The sequence below is a fragment of the Chelonia mydas genome, chromosome 15, assembly GCF_015237465.2.
Source record: "Chelonia mydas isolate rCheMyd1 chromosome 15, rCheMyd1.pri.v2, whole genome shotgun sequence".
In the NCBI taxonomy this organism is placed as follows: Eukaryota; Metazoa; Chordata; order Testudines; family Cheloniidae; genus Chelonia; species Chelonia mydas.
In genome coordinates, this window is record NC_057856.1 from 16,546,632 (window position 1) to 16,563,949 (window position 17,318).

General features: G+C 39.3%; 1 protein-coding gene across 5 annotated transcripts in view; it reads right to left on the reverse strand.

The window, feature by feature from the left end:
* Window positions 1–878: 878 nt before the first annotated feature.
* TXNRD2 (thioredoxin reductase 2) overlaps window positions 879–17,318 on the reverse strand; it is a 52,112-nt gene continuing 35,672 nt past the window's right edge. For 2 of the 5 annotated variants that reach the window (XM_037879241.2, XM_043529845.1), the window contains exons 12-17: window positions 16,775–16,911; window positions 11,430–11,525; window positions 11,078–11,170; window positions 9,513–9,584; window positions 7,587–7,684; window positions 879–4,850 (exon numbers count right to left, since the gene is read on the reverse strand). In XM_037879241.2, the coding sequence (XP_037735169.1) occupies window positions 4,727–4,850; window positions 7,587–7,684; window positions 9,513–9,584; window positions 11,078–11,170; window positions 11,430–11,525; window positions 16,775–16,911 (620 nt within the window). In that variant the 3' untranslated portion in view covers window positions 879–4,726. The remainder of the gene's footprint in view (window positions 4,851–7,586; window positions 7,685–9,512; window positions 9,585–11,077; window positions 11,171–11,429; window positions 11,526–16,774; window positions 16,912–17,318) is intronic. The other 3 variants (XM_037879242.2, XM_037879243.2, XM_037879244.2) reach the window with 3 other exon arrangements.

Below are 17,318 nucleotides of genomic sequence, written 5' to 3' on the forward strand. Positions count from 1 at the left end.
ATCAACTGTGTGTGAGTGAAAAGGCTTTTAATACAGCTAAGTGACAATATTCCTTTTCAAGACCACATCAAGAGCAGAATCCATACGAGAATTAATTTTAAACTAACCAGTTAGAGGTCTGATTATCAGGTAATACCTAAGTGGGAACTTCTCACCAAGGAGAGCAGACTAGAGAGATAAAAGGAAGTTGAGAATGAAACCAGACAATGTGGTTCTTTCTCCTCTGATGGACAGAAGTTCATCGCATGGGCTACAACAACATTCTACTAAAGTTAATTCCTAATTTCTTTTGCAACATGTTTTCTCCTAGCACTACCCATAATCAACTAGCTAGTTTCGCTGTAATGCAGTTTCACTATAATCCATTTTATTTGTGCCTTGTAAACAAGGCAAATAAATGCTTTGTTTAATCCTTTGACTTCCCAGTGTTTCAAGGGAGTTTCCTCTTAGCATGCTTCTTGAAGGCACATCATCATCAACACACATGTATTATGAGCCAATCCGGTAGCTCTCATTACCTGGGCAAGCCATGAGAACATTTGAAAGCATAGTTACAGCGCGTAAGGAGTCCCTTTGTTTTAAATTTAAAATAAAACAAGGTCACCCTGCTGTGCTGTAAAGCTAGAAATCCATTAAAGTTTTCAGGGGCTAGTAACTAGAGAGATTAGGTAGCTGGGAGATATGTCTGTGACTTCATGTTCTAGGCATTGAATTTCATTTGGTGACTGTTTTTAGTTTCCTTACCAATCAGCATCCCACCAACAGAAACATTAGAATAAAAAGGCCCCACTTTTAACTGACGACCACTAGGATGAAGTTTTCAGTAAGCACAGACCATGCTTGTAAATTAAGTTAAGCAAAGACATTGCAACATAGTCTTTAAGAAAATCATTTATTTGTCCATAATGTAACAATAAATATCAGAATCATATATAAATATTTAATAGGGGTCCAGCAATCCTCAGACTTGTCTACTCCACTGTGTGGTTTGACACACAAGCCATCATTAGCTGGCACCCCGAGAAGACAGCCTGACTGCATGTATTCATTTAAACATACATTTTCACTTACACACAGAGTAAATAATTTGCAGCATCTATCAGACTTTTCACTTGACATTAGACAGGCTGATTTTATTACAAAAGGCTATCCCTGGAGAGCACACAAGGAATCCACCAAGAAAATAATACCAATCCAAGTAGTTTTCAGTTACTCTGCCTCACTCTTGGTTCTGACACATCAGTGTTTTGTAACTATGAACGTACATCAAGATTTACTTCAGTGGACAACACGTTGTAGTCAATGAGGACCAGAGCCAGGATGCAATTTAAGATGCAAAATCAATTTTCATGGAGTCTATATAAGACCATATTGTGATTCTAAACAAGTGAAAATAAATGGTTGAAAACAAAAAAAGTCTCCCTTAGACGGCTACTTCAGACAGTGATGATGTGGATTAATTTCACACCCCACATAAAATCTTGGACAGTTTCCCACCAGATCTCTTTACTGGTTGCAGTACAGCAAGTTGTTTTTTCCATTGGCAGTCTCATGATAGAAGGAAAATTAACTTATCTCACCTCCTGGGCCTCTCTCTAATGGCACATAATGCACAAAAACTCCACAGGTAGGACTGAGTACAACAGCAACATGGTCCATGGCTGAACCAGTGGGTGCCTGAGTAATGCATGCAAAGGGAATGAGCAATGCCATGGTTCAACACAGAGATCATTAGAAATTCTCACATATACACCTTATAACCAATTGAGGGCTGTTTCTCCTAGCAAGATCTCTGAAAACCGAAATGCTCTAGGTGAAGCAGATAATATGTCACAGCAGCTGAGAAAGATCAAATAGGTTTTGCTCTGAAATGCTCAATATTTAAATCAACTAAAATATTTTGAAATAATTTTAAAGTTTACTGTAAGCTTTTTTTTTTTAATTGCTCAAAAATGTACAGAGGTGTTTTGGCTCCAATATTATGTTTCCGCAGGATGTCCTCTTTTACCAAAGGAGATAGGGAGGTTTTGACTACGCGTGTGTGAACATGACACTTTCAAAACATTTTTTATGAAGGGAGTAGCAACAAAAAGGCAGTACACCAAATACATTTCCGTTCCCAAAATGTTTCCTTTCACCTGCAAGTCCATAGACTTGTTCTTAGTGGTGACTCAAACAAATCAACAGATGTGATGAGAAATGCAGAATGCTATATTCATTAGGCAACAGCGTTTGATTGAACCACTCCTCTCTTTTATGGACTATGCAATACAAATCCTAGTTTGAACATGCTACTCTAAAATCTGTAATGTTAGGAGTCACAGATCTGGGAAGCAACTTATCCTTAATTTGTGTGTATGGTGCAGTTTTTTTGTTTGTTTGTTTTTAGGAAAAGCCGCAATAGCTGTCAATTGTATCTTGAAATTCTAGCTTTGTGAAACCAACTTAGAAATATTGTAACCCGTCATATACAGCTTTTACTTTTATGTTTCTTGAACAGCAGTAGGAAACCTATTTGCTCTTTCTGTACTGTGAGGGTATATTATCTGCTTCACCCAGGATCAAGACTTAATACATTTATAACACATTTAAGATTTACAGTGTCAAACTTTGGAAATGAGGCAGTTAAAACCCCACAGTGCTGGTTCTGTTTTGTTTTTAAAGTCAGATCCCTGAAAGGAATTTATGGTAATACCACCTTGATGGTGTGTTGATAAGTACTATTACACTTGTTTTGATAATGTCTGCTGAAGCTTCAGAGTTTTTCAATAGCTTCTGGGGCATGTGCTATACAATTCTGGTGGCAAGATACGTTTTAAACTTAAATTAAATCCACCACTTGTCTATAGTATAACTCTCAGTGAAATAGTAAACTAACAAGGTTTTAAAATGGACAGTCTAAGAAAAAAGTTTCAAAGATATACACGGTCAGCGAACTGTTTTTAAGAACTTTGCAATTAACAGGGCGAGGATGGCTAGGAAACTGTCAAAACTCGTTTGCAAAAATATTGCTGTTTAAAATACAGCATGAAAGATTGATTTTTATTGTGTCTTTCTAAAGAATGGTAACTAACCCCTCCCCTTCCTACATGCATTGTTTTAAAGGGTCGTGAGTAAATATGTGATTGCACTTCTCAAAATACAGTATTAGCAATAAATTGCTACTTGAAATGAAAATCTGAGGGTTTGTGTTTTTGTTTTGCCTTTGTCAGGCTGCCTATTTAACAGTATTTGGCAAAAGCATCTCTGCTATTGGATTTCTATCTTGTTTTTATATTGTCACATGTTAGTCAGGATCTCCCCCTTCTGGCCAACATGAAGAAGAAGCAGCTCACACTAGGTGAATGCTTTCTTCCTACAGGAAGTTTGGGCAATACGTTGAAAGAACAGTTTGCAGACAGGTATCTTAAGGTGAGCTCTGAACAGGTACATCGCCTTTCTGGTTTTATTTTTAATATAATGCAGTTCAGATCCCAACTACCACAAGCTAATTGTGAGAGTTACAGCAGTTTTAGTTTATCAATGAAAATCTATTTTAAAAAAACAAAGATCGTAGACACCCACTCCAATTCATGTCAAATATTTGAGCTGTGTGAACAGCACACACAGCGTTCTATGTTCAATTCCAATTTTCAGTATTGCTTACTATTTGGCATTGGAGTAGTAATTTGTGTGACCTGCCATTTCAATCTGAGCTGAAATTAATTGGCAATTTGAAAAATGTGCAGGGAAGTTCTCACCAACCCCAAAGTTCTTTCTGTAAGTGTTTAAATGGCAAAATTTCCTCATTTCTAAAGGAATTCTATGAGCTTCCACAATGACACACACTGCCTATGCCAACAGTGAACTCGCCTAATAGTGTAACAACCCTAATGGTCACTTTATATTCTCCTCTATTACCAATTGCAGTACATGGTACATTTCCCTGAAACACTGAAGGCTGCTTACCTACTGCTATATGCTTTGGGATCTGTCTCCTGTCAATGAGCCCTGACTTTGAACTCTCGTGATTACCACCAGTAGGGAGCTGTATCGCCAGAGCTGAGAAGGAATTATTGCCCGTGTTCTCTATTCACTATCTGAGAAGCTGGTTCAGTTCAGTGAGATTTGAACATCATTCCTCATGGTTGAATTCTTGGGGGAGGTCAGTAGCAAGGTGTTCTATTGGGAAACGCTGGCTACGGAAGTCACACATTCACTGTCAGAGAGCTCCAAATATCTGGCATCCTCTTCACCTCTGTTTCACAATGCATTTCTCTGAGGGATGACATCCAAGTGGGATTAATTTGCTAGTGGGTGGGAATGGTTAGTAGTGTGATGGCCACTGTTCCTGTAACAAAGTGACATCCATTTAAGTTTTACATGGCTTTAGATGCCAAGTGATGGGCAAGAAACATTTTGATGTACAGAAAATGATGACTTTCTCTAGCTCCCAGCAACACAAAAGGACACAGGTACTTCAGAAGTGATGCTTTTTAACATAAATCTTATTTCCTGAAGGTTAAGTACTGCGTTGATTTTAAAGATGTGTATGGGCAGTTCGTAAGGTAGGTACTGTATGGCTGGGATTGTAAAATTCGCTTTTTGTTGTCTACTGAAGGAGTGATACCTAGGAAACCTTGACTGCAGGACTACGATTACCAAAGCTGTGTCAGTTCAGAATGTTCTTTTTCCTTCTCAGTTCTACTGTGTGCTTTTAACTTCTGTCCAGGGATTGTACTTAACCTCAGCAACCTGTGACCTTTGCATCCAAACCAGAGCGCTTTGTGACATATAACTTGGTTACTTCCTCAGCACAGGTAGGGTGAATGCCAACTGTCTTCATCATCTGCGCATACGTAGCGCCACATCTACCAAAAAAAAAAAATGAACAAAGTCATACTCTGTACACATAACACATCTGTAACGGCACAAAGCATCAGACTGGGTTTACCTTATTCTCTTTTTCTAGAGTAATAGCCAGTGGAGAAGTTACATTTGAAGCTATTGTCCAAAAAGCAAAGCAGAGACAATTACCAACACAACATCAGTCTATGAAGGTACTTACGTGGTAACCATTCAAGGATTTATCATCACAACATTGTGAGGTAGGGAAGGATTATTATTCTTATTTTTATAGATGACGAGTTGAGGTACAGAGAGATTAACTCATGTGCCCAAGGTCACATAGTGAGTGTGGTAAAGCAAGGAACTAAATCCAGATCTCGTGAGTCACAGTCCAGTTTCTTAACTACAAGACCATCCTTTCAGGTATTAAAACATTTGCAGATGGACATCAGGTTTTCCTACTGGTAGCCATGTAGGAAAAAATCATAGTTTGGTTTGCAGGCAAAAATCAGCTGGAAGAGAGATGAGACTGCCCTCTCAGAATATCAGATGGTGTATGGTGCTTACACTTGCAATTTCCTAAAATGCAAACAAGAGAAAACTTCTCCAAAAGGTACATAGCATGCATCCATGATTTCCACTTCTGCACCTGCCAATCCTACTTGCTTAATTCCTTCAGTCTTCTGACCACAAAAGGCTAGACCTAGATGACCTTTAAGGGTTTGTCTACACTGCAGCTAGGAATGTGCCTCTCAGCTAGCTCTGTGCTGAGAGGCACACTCCTAGCTGAGAGTGTGGTACCCAGACTGGTACCCAGACTCTCACTAGCTCTGTGCGTGCTAGCACACTAAATTAGCAGTGTGGATGCTGCAGAGCAGGAGTTCAGACCAAGGGGGTTAGGTGGGCTTGGATGGTTAGCCTCAGCTGCCATGTCCACACTGTTCTTTTTAGCATGATAGCATGAGCAAAGCTAGGGCCAGTCTGTCTTTCCATGTTGAGAGGCACACTCCCAGCTGCAGTGCAGTCATACCTAAAACGTGCCACTATTCCTGTCAAGTCATTTTCTGAAAATGCTGCAACATATCAAAGATCTAAATTTAAGTATTGTTTCAGGCTGGAAAAATTAGATACTGAGAAAAAAGGAAGAAACCTTCACTCGTATCTCATATGCATCGACGAATCCTTGTAGGATAAAAATCAGCTGAGACCACACGTTACCAGAGCACAGATTATTTTGGCAGGGGACATCCTTTTAAATGGGGGATAAAATAAGAGCTAATATTTGATCAAGTGAAATGGCAGTTCAGACTTACTACGCCTGTATTGTACATTATAAACCCAAGACTTGTGAAATACAGCAGTATACCGACACCAAGATTTGACCTTCTGAAAATCTGTTACTGTGGCTAGAGGCAAGGCAGAAAAGTGCTCCAGTTTCAAATACTTCTTTTGCGCTGGTTATTTTGGATAAAACTTCAAAGCGATAACCTCCTAAAAAACGCAATACTAGAATTTCTACCACTGGCAACTAATGAACTACACATATGTTGGAAATATGCATATTTGGGGTATACTGCAGTCAACAATTTCCAAGATATTCCTCACACGATACTTGTGGTCCTGCTGCCTTAGTCCTTTCTGCTTTTCATTTATGCTACACTCAGAAGTAAAAGCCAACAACGCCATAATAATATGGTGATGACATTTAGGACAACTAGCTGACATTATCCTTAGGAAAAAGTTTCTCAGGGACCAGAGTTTGCCTTCTTCATAAAATAGTATGGCGTTCGGAACTATACATTTAATCGTTATAATAAACATTTCTGAAGATGCAAGTCAGTGACAAAGGGAGGAATGAAAAAAGCATTCGGGCACATCTCAGATCTAGCGGTGATGTTCTGCACTTTAGAGAGAGGACTTAGGATCGTTCCTCAAGCTAGGAGTGAAAAGAAGGCAGGGGACTCAACCCAAGAGGAGAAAGTGCCTCACTATCAATGAAAACAAACTCTCATTCTACATCAGACCGATGGTTCACCTAGTCCAGTGTCCTGTCTGTCTCAGTGGCTGGTACCAAACATTTCAGAAGGTGTAAAATCTCCATATAATGGGAAATTATGAAAGAACTCCCCACACATAGAAGAAGTTTCTTCCTCACCTTCTCACTTAGCAGTTGGCTTATGCCCTGAAGCATAAAAGCTCATATAGGGCTCCAGGCAATGAAGGAGTTGTCTAATCTCATTTAAGTCAGATGGTGGCTAGACTTGAATCAGGATCTGGAAGGTGGCACATTTAAAGGGTCGAGATCCTTAGGAGACCCGACTGGTATAAGGAGGCCCCTCATGGACAACACATCAAAGTGAACTTTTTTTTTTTTTTTTAAAAAGAAAAGGCTTGTGCAGGTTTATAAAACCATTTTCTGCTTTGTGGGTGCAATGCTGGGAAAGGCTTCTCTGTCATTCTTTGAAGGAACCAAACTTAATAGGTGGACACTCAAGTTGACTTTTTGGTGTAACAATGCCTGGCCAATCATACACTTTGCCTAAGTTGTTCCTTAACTATAGCCATTATTTCTTTAACTAAATCCAGTATATCGCAATGAAGAACGACAGTATTTTAGTGAAAATATGTGTAATACTACATAAAAGTAACATAAAACATCGATTCTTTATAGAGTTGCCAAAATTCAGCAGATATCTTTTATACTCTTACAATAACTTAAAAATCAGGCTTTAAAAGTAGAGCCATTCCTTTGTACTTACTTTATTCCAAGAGCAAATCCTTGAATCACTTCACCTGCATTTGGTCCAATGAAATGAAGGCCAATGATCCGCTGCTCTTTTTTTCGCAGGCATACCATCTGAATGCAAAACATCATGGGGCATGAAGCTGGGCTTCCCCAAAGTACTAGGTTCAGCCGCCTATCCCCTATGGAGCAAAGCATTTAACCGCAGCTTAAATCCCACTGACTTCACTGGGATTTACGCATGGGCTTAAATGATTTGCTGAACTGAGGTTTTAATCTACATTCCCAACACTTCAGGCTTCTCTGTGGCGCATCCTGCAGACTTTAGTGAGTCATCAGTAAACAATGATTTAAAGTAAGTGACGTGCTTTGTGGTTTGTCAGGTGACGTCTTACAAATGTCCTTGATGGTCCAATACCCATCCTAACCTCATTTTGACCCAGATTGGCCAAGTTAGCACTTCTCTGATTGAGATACAGGCTGGTCACATGGGAATTCTTGGCAGCTGATTAGCTGAACTCCCAAAGATGGTCACCATTGACCACAGATCATCCCGTGCCATTATAATTCAGTCAAAGAACATTTATGGCAGCCTGTCTGGCTAGGTACATTTACCATATATGCAAAGTGACTTTTTTTAAAGTTAGTCAAGCCCAGGAAGGAGCGAAGAGTGTTGAATCTGCTGTGGGCAATTAAGAGTGTGGAGGCCTGACTCACTGAATGCTCACCTGTGTTCCAGAACAACGTTGGAAAGTGGATTATACAGGACAGCATCTTAGCACTTTCACTCTAAGAATAGTGACAATCTCCCTATGTAGCTGAGCATCTGTATCAGGCACTGAATCGCCACTGGTCCAAAAGGCTCTGCTACGCATGTCAGCCTGGACTGTTAAAGGCTGCATAGGGACTGTGGATTCATTCATCACCGCTGTATAACAGCAGTACTCCTGATAAGACATTCCTTAATATTGAAAAGATTGTAAACAACAAAAAACCCCTCACAGAGGTTCAACGTCAACTGCAAGTTTAATGTTTATTCACTTGTTTTGAGGGAGAGTTTAATAAGCATTATCTGCAAAGTGACTCTCAGCAGATATTGTATCACTGCCATCTTGTCCTCAAATACTGAACTACCATCACCTCTATCTAAAAGTATTGGCTGAGGAGAAGTAATGACACTTCACTTCTTATGCTGGACATGACATTGATAAAAGCAACCTAACTGTTTTTGTAGGTTGCATTTGACAAAATGTATAGAGGGAAATCCCTTCAACTATCAGTGTCTGGCATATCCTAGGCATAGGGTGTTAGGAGCATAATACTTTGAGATGGACCTATTAGGTCAATACATTCATCCCACTGCAAAGGTAGAAGTTAGTCCCCCCGACATAAAAAATGTACCAGATATTCCACTGATACTATGCTTCATCCTAGCCAAGCTTCTTTCTACAGTCAAGTGGGCCTGCAAACCTTACAATCAGAGTAAATGAACTGTTCCAAAAAATGAGATTTGCTTCAGGTCTGAAGCTCTGGTGTAAAACAGGGAGGCCTTTGTGGCTTGTTTTATAAGGACAAATGGGACGACAATTCAAAGATTACATTTAGCTGATGAAGAACTGCCTCCCTTGTCTTAAAGAAAAAAGGCGGCACAATAATACCCTGATCTGAATAAATATTCAGAAATTCCCTAAGAACTGAATGTGTTGTCTGTGGAGCACTCTATCAGCAGTGAGAACTGCTAACTCCTCGTCAAGTGCTTTGAAGATGTAAAGTGTTGTGTGAGGAATATCAAAAGTCTAGAGAAAAATGGTTGATGATTGGAAAAAGAACCCATCAATTTTGAGAAAGTTTTTCAGCAATCTGACAAATGCTTTTTGTTCCTAAAGCAAAATATAGACCATATCACTTGTTTTAATAAAAGTTAAAAGTTCTGAACGCTTACTTTTATGTAACACTGAGTTGTCTCTCTTTCAGCCACTGTAAATTCCAAAGGTGTATAATATGCATGGTATACCTGATTGGGAAAAATGATTATTAAGATTCCTTGTTAGAATATATATTTCTATAACTACCAGACATTTGACATGATAGCATCATGATTATTATTGTACACAATTGGTACTATACACTATATTTTTCTGTATAAACAGAAAAATAAACCAAGATTGGTTTTTATAACAGCATTAATTAGTGGGCTAGATTTCTTTTTAAAGCTTACAAGATATGCAGTTACTGTGATAAAAAGTACACATGGAAAGCAAGACCAAGAGCAGAAAAAATCTTTTTCACAGAAAGCTCAGCTATTTATACAGGATATATCTCTCTCTCTATATAAAAAAAGTCAGATTACTCATTTCTAGTGTCCTGAATTCAAAGTAATCATCCGATCTTAATTTGATTCAGACCTCTTTTGACCAAAAGGTGAGGGAATTCCTAAGTTTTTGAGCATATGAAAAACTGTAAGCTCTTCATATCTGTAATCATGTACTGCAGGGGAAATTGAAAGGGTAATTTTTCCAGACTGTCCAGTAAACAATTTTTTAAACCAACCAATCTCTTTCTTGCAGTATAATGAGGTTCACCTATAGCCATAGCTAAGCCAAATGCTGTATGCAAAAATCAACTGCTTGGAAAGAACAATTGCTTTGTTGCCATTTATGGTCCTTCAGGTGGTGTTAAGACCCAGAAAGCTATGAATTACAGTAGAAGTGATAAAAGCACTAAAGCCTAATGTTGATTTCAAAGCATAAATTGAGTATCAAGGTAACCAAGAACGTATCAGTAACTGACTGCACATGAACTAGGGAGCTGCCAATTATTACAATTTCCATTTCCACAATATAAAGCATTACACCTAGATGACCTTTCTTTGAAGACTGAATAAAGAGACCCCTACATTTTTTTTGCAAAGTGGCTAACTGGAATCTTGATTTATTATAACAGTGCAGCAGTTGAATAGAAACAATGATTTCTGAACTTCCTCACCAGCAATGGTGCATTGCAACTCACACGCAGCTCATCATGGCTTGTGTGGATGGTGAATGTATTCCTGAAGCAATTTTATTCATCAGCGTGCAGTGCATAAGTATACCAGACCAGTGTATTTTCAATCAAACAAATGGAACTATAGTAGAAATCTGTTTACCTGAAAGTTCTAGGGGACGTCAGAAACCTTTAGGTGAATAAGGCAGCTGGGCAGCTAATTTTGAAGACTCAAATGGGATGTAGCAGTTTCATTTAATGATGGCTGTAACTTATCACTCATTAAAATAGTAATTTGGTTTCCCAAGATACGTGTTACACCACCTGCTTTTGAAATTGAGGTCCTTGGTGTCTCTGGAGCAGTTACGTTCAATCTTCCTAACCATGTGGAGTAGTGGCTTGGGGATCTAGACCAATGGCTGCACAAAAATCACTTTTACTTGTTACCATAGTTTCCACAGGGAAAAGTTCCCATCTCTCCATGCTGAAACTAAGTCCTAGTTACACAATTAAAAATTTTAATACCTCTAAGTTATCCAGTCCATAATGTTCCACTGCCTTTTCTTCTGACAGTCCTACACAACCGTATTCCAGAGGAGTGAAAACTGTAGTGGGTACCTGGCACATCATAAAACAACCCCAAATGTTACAGTCGAACCATATGATGAAAGACACTCACTAGGCATTTAGCAGCTACAAAAATAGGTGATTTGATATGGAGACTTTTGCAACAGCGAGAAGAGTTCTAGTTCAGTGCACCCAGTCTGAAAAGCTGGATCCCAAATTAGAAAAAATGATTCTTGTCTATTTACTAGGGTGTTGGGTTTTGTTTTTAACCATTATAAACAATACCGAAAAAAAAAAAGTAACAACTCACATTGTCATAATCCATCAGTTCTGAAGACTGGCCAAACAGACGTTGAGCCAGCAACTTTCCTGCAGCCGCCGCCGTAGGCGTCAGTTCAGGGCGCCCCTGAGAAGAAAGAGTGGGAAAGAGATCAAGAAGCTAAGTGGAGAAATGATGTGAGGAAGGGAAGAGGCAGTAGCTGGAAGATTTTTTGAGAGGTAGCACTGATGTTTTATAAAGGACCATGGCTGGTGGATTTAGGTCCCATCTAGATGTCATACTGCTCAGATTCACTCAAAGCCATTAGGTGGCTGCCCCAATACTTTTGCAATCTAACTGTTTCCTTCCTAGTATTCCAACTAACCACTACCTTAGAAATGGGATTCAGCAAATATCAAAACCAAGATTTCCCACTCTACCCACCCAAGCTTTTCAAACTTTTATTGACTATTGTAAAACACTTGGGGCATCTAACGACACTTCGATTAATTCCCTCCTCCCAGCTTATCCATAAGATTTCTATGTATATATTATTAACTGTGAATCACTTCTGCGCACATGCGAATATCAGCTGAACTGCAAATTTTCTTGTAGTTTTCCTTGGATTTTATTGTCTCCTCCACCATCCATTGCACCTCCTTTATACTTGGATTCTCTATGTTAATACTCACTGAGTAGTGATGGAGTCATAGATTTCCATACCAAAAGTCAAATCCAAACAATTTAGTATTGTAAGCACTTATGTATACTGTACCTGATACACATGCTTCATAGGTCAATGAAAACTAGCCTATTGTTCTCCACAACCCATGACAAATCACGGAACTGCAAACCTATGCTTTTTTTGTTGTTTAAAAAGATCCATCAAATAATGGCTTTTCAAACAAAGCATTTTCGCTTCCAAGATCTGTAAATGTCATTTACCAGATGAAGTTTGCCATTTGTTTTTTCTTACATACATTTGCCTGAAAAATGTCTGCCAATCATTTCTGTAGCAGGAAATACAGATGTTGTTTTGGCATTCCAGAAATGAATAGAAGATTGGAACGAGAGATAAAATTGTGAAAGCACTGCCATGCATTCCACAAAACCCAACTAATTACTAAAACATCCATGCAGATAAAGCACAATTTCTCATAAAACAACAGCTTTAAGACCTTCCCTGGTAAATATTTGAAGTCAAGACTCACTTTGCAGTCATGTGTACAACTACTCAGTTGATTATCAATGATTTGAATTGTTCATAAGACTCCTTTCAACATATAAAACATTTAAGGCCTCCTAGGAGAATTTTAGAAGCTTTGAAGTGCTGTATATCTGTTCTAACATGACTCATTTTTTGGTCTTATTTCTATTCAGAACACCCTAGCAAAGCAACATACAGTACCTTCCACCGTTACAGTTGCTACAACACCCTTTGAAGAAGTGGATTTACAGTGGCTCCTACGTATGTTAAATATCATTATAACAACACTTCTCTGGTGCATGTACTATGCTTCTTCAGCAAGAATGATATGGGAGAGAGGATTTTAACAAGCATAAAATTTATACCAGACTTGCAAAACTGTCACATATATTTGCCAGCTCAGACAAAATCTACCGCCTCAACTCCTCACAATTACTGATAATGAAGAAACTAATGAGATTTCATTTGTCAGTTAAAAAAAACCCCAAACAAAACCACTATTCACTTAAAGGGTTCTGAGACCTTTTCAAAAGCACTGGATGCACCCCTGGGAAGTTTATACAAGTGAATAGTTCAGATGAATTTATGGTCTAATTTTCCAAACAAGGCACAACCATGCACACAATTCTACATTTGCACCAGCCAGGTACGTCTCTTAAAAGTGACAATACTCATTCTGAAGAGGTAAGTGGGGTTTAATTTGTGGATAAACTTCCCCATTGAACTCTTAATATTTAATAGCAAGTTAGTGTCTATGCAACATGAGTTTGGGAAATGAGGGCCAAGAGTGACTTTTAAGAGATAACAGCTGTCAAATGCACCCTGCATCTCAAAGGACCCTAATGCATGTCACAAGTTATGCACTTACAGTGGCACTGAAATGCTGCCAACTACGTTTGGGGGGAGCAGACTGGTGGAAAACCAGTGTGCAAGACCCTATACAAAAGCAGAGCGAGGGGTAATGCTGGCCAAGGATCCTGTGGCAAACCCTACCTTTATGGGCAGGATGGGAGGAATCACTGATATCCACATATAGCAAGAAGGACTTTGGCAGGGCTTTTTTCCTTCTTTTAAAAGGTCTTATCCAAAGGATACACACACACACAAAAATACATGGTTCTCAATTAGTATACGCTGAAGGGCCGAGCTGACCCTGCTGTGTTGCGAACCAATGGTTTTAGAGTGCCTGGCGATTTCAAACCTGATATTTGATCTGCTAGAGAAATTCAACTAAGTTGGGAGTTTCACTTCACTGACAGCATTGCCAGTTTTCAATGATCTAAATGAATCCTTTAACAAACAATTTGGTATTCATGTAAAATGATTATATCACTTAATTCGAGCATAGAAACGCACTTCAATATTGGATGAAATTCTCTGGCCTGTGTTACGCTGGAGGTCAGACTAGATGATCATAATGGTCCCTTCTGGCCTTAAATTCTATGACTCTGTGAACAACATACCCTCTTATGTCTTGGGTTATAGGGAGCTACTTAAATGAAAGCACTGAGACTGTATAGAGAGGTACATAAATATGAGCTTAACTGAGCATATCTAGAGAACACTGATTAAATTTCCAGAGTGGTCATCCCACAGTGGGCGTGGCACAGTGTAAAAATGAGAGTACCATTGTTAGTTCAGAGTCCCTGAAGAGCTTACAACCTAAATGAGACACACAGCATCAGAATAGGAAAAGGAGAGACAAGAGAGAACATGAGTCACAGTAGAACATGAATGAAACTTTTAAGTGCGGACATTTTTGAACAGTGAGACGAAGATACAGGAAAAGGGGAGAAGCACCCAGCCCAGCAGGGTAAGTCACGTGGGAAAGAAACAATGTGTGGAAGGGGAGCGAAGCAGAGATAGCTGAAGTGGTTTGCCCAAGGTCATACTGCAGATCAGCAGCAGCATCGTGAAGAGAACCCAGTTTTCTGAGTCCCAGTCCAGTGCTCTACCTACGCTGCCTCTAGCTTCTGAGTTGGAGAGATTCAAGAAAAGAAAGGTTAAAGCCACAGCGGTTAAGGCCAGAAGGGATCACCCCATCACTTAGTCTGACCTCCTGCGTATCACGGACAATCACTACCACCCGGCTGGCCACACATGAAACCCAACAGCCGAAAGTTGACCAAAGTATTACACGGCCCTCAGGAGACTAAACTATTGTGTGCCACAGGCAGCGAATAGGAGGGACCAATGGCAGGGCACTGATTAAGTGAGATATACCCAGATGATCCTGGCAAGCGACTTGCGCATCACGTTGCAAAGGAAGGCGATCCCCCCCACACCCTGGCCAATGCCAAGCTGACCTGGAAGAAAATTCTTTCCCAGCACTATCCTGAGCATCGGAACAAAAACCAGCCAGCTGAGAGAGAGAGAGAGCTCTCAGTACCACCTCAGAGCACAGGCACATCCCGTCCAGTGTCCCATCTCCAGCTGTGGCCATCCCTGATGGTTCAGAGGAAGGAGGCCAAAAAAACCCCCCCAACCCTGAATACATTTGGAGCATGCGTGTGTGTGTATGGCGGGGAGGAATCAGGAGGTCAGGAGAGACAACTATGGCATGAACCAGGGATTTGAAAGAGGTACTGAGTGGAAGGGGCGAACTTCTAGAGATGTCACAGAGGGAGAACTGATAAGATATGGTGAGAGTCTGGGTCTGAGAAATCAAAGATAACCCCTAAAGGTGAGAGTCTGAGTGGTGGGGAATGATAATGAAGTTGTCAACAATGATGGAGAAAGGGGGAGGGGAGAGGGTTTAGGAGGAAAGGAATAGTTAAGTTTTGACAGTTTGAAGGAAGTAACAGGTCATCCCAGAGAAGACATCAGAAAGACACAAACAGGAAGAGATGTGAGCCTAGATGGAGGGGAAGAGGTCAAAGGTGGAGAGGTAGATTTATGAGATGTCTCTCTGGTTCCAGAGTCCTAGTTAGGAATGTGGACGACTATTCTCAGGACATTCTGTAACCCACCATACCTCTTGGAAGGGTTGGGACAACTGTATTCTTTAAATGTGGCAGAGTCACGAATCATTTAAAGATCTTTCAATTTTTACTGTATATACCCCTTGGATGTCACCACAGTATTTAAACCTTTTTGAAAAAAAGATGTCTCAAGTATATAAGGACCAATCCTGAAAAGCACTGATGCACTCAACTGCTACTAACTTCAGTGGTAGCGGAGGGAAAGCTGTACCTTGCAAGACCAGGCCCATATATTACACGTTTTGGCTATCTCAAATATTTATAAGATGTGCTTTGGGAATCAAAGCAATCTGATTTACCGGTGAGAGGACTTGCTATAACTGTGAAGCTTATAATGCAGACATACACAATTAAACATTTTACGAAGACAACTCATTTCTAGATGCTCAGTTTATACTGGTCACTCTGAGTTTTTACGTGACTGAAAACATCTGGCCTTGTGCCTCGAAGTACTTTCTGACAGGTGCAAGAAACTGTTGTCATAGCACATTTTGTAGATTATTATTAGAATTGAGTTAATGCTGCAAGAATCTGTGACTATTTGTTTTGCTCATTTTGTTTGACTAATTACTGAATGAGCTTCAAGAATGCTTGTCCCCCTTTTATGTTCTCTTGCCATGAACTTCTGAGCAATTGAGTTTTACGTGGCATGAATGTTCACAGAGAAGCAGAACCACATGCATGAATATTTGGGGCAATCAAATTTTAAAATTCGGAGATGCTGATTCTTGTGCCAGAAGCATTCCATATCAGGGAAAAGAAAGTGTCACGTGACCAATCACAATTAACTAATAAAACTAAAAAAAAAACCCCAAAAATCAAATATTCACTGAAATTTTCACTGTCATTCCATAGACATATTGAGACTTATTCATTCAGCTCTAGTAGTTATGTATATTTTAACTCAACATTCAGGGACTGCATGAAGACATTTATTTGAAGGGATAAAACAATATTAAAGATTATTAACTTCTGCCTACTAATGCATTTCCTGATAATCATCAGCAATAATCTCATACAGAGATACTTCACAAGATTTTGGTTAAGGAAATTACTGATCCAGGTGGCTGGCATGACATTGTACAAAGCGAAAAAAGACCAAAACACTGTATATATGTTAAAGCATGATGACATCTGGTCACTAGTTATAAGTCAGGAACAAAGTTCAGCTTCCTGTTATTGTAAAATAGTTTATGTAGACATTGTACCTCTGTAATGTCTCCAATTGCATATATGTGAGGAACAGAAGTAGCTTCGCTGGCATCAACAATGATCTTTCCAGTTTCAGAGTTAATTTTCACCCCAATTGTCTCCAAATTCAGAGTTTTTGTGTCAGGTGCTCGGCCTTAAGGAAATGAAGAAACTTATGTTAAAAATATTTCTTCATCAGCTTTAATCAAAAAAACCCCCTGTTATTCTCCGTCAAAGATTTCCAAGAACTTGGTGCTGTTCAATAACCTAACAAGAAGGAAAACAAAAAACTGTGACTGACAGTAGTAAAGCTCTCAGTGGAAATTATTGACATGAATTTCTCTTTGTGAAAGGAAAATACCATTATAAGTACCTTAGTTTACATCATTTTCAACAAAGTTATCCCATAACAAAACGATAAGACCATTGCATTATATGCAGAAGCCAGAAGGTTTAATGTTACATATTAAATGCAGTTATCAACACATTGTTTATAACTGAAGTGTCATCTTCTCTGAAAATTAGCATTCACGCAAAGTGAAAGAACCCTTAACAATCCTA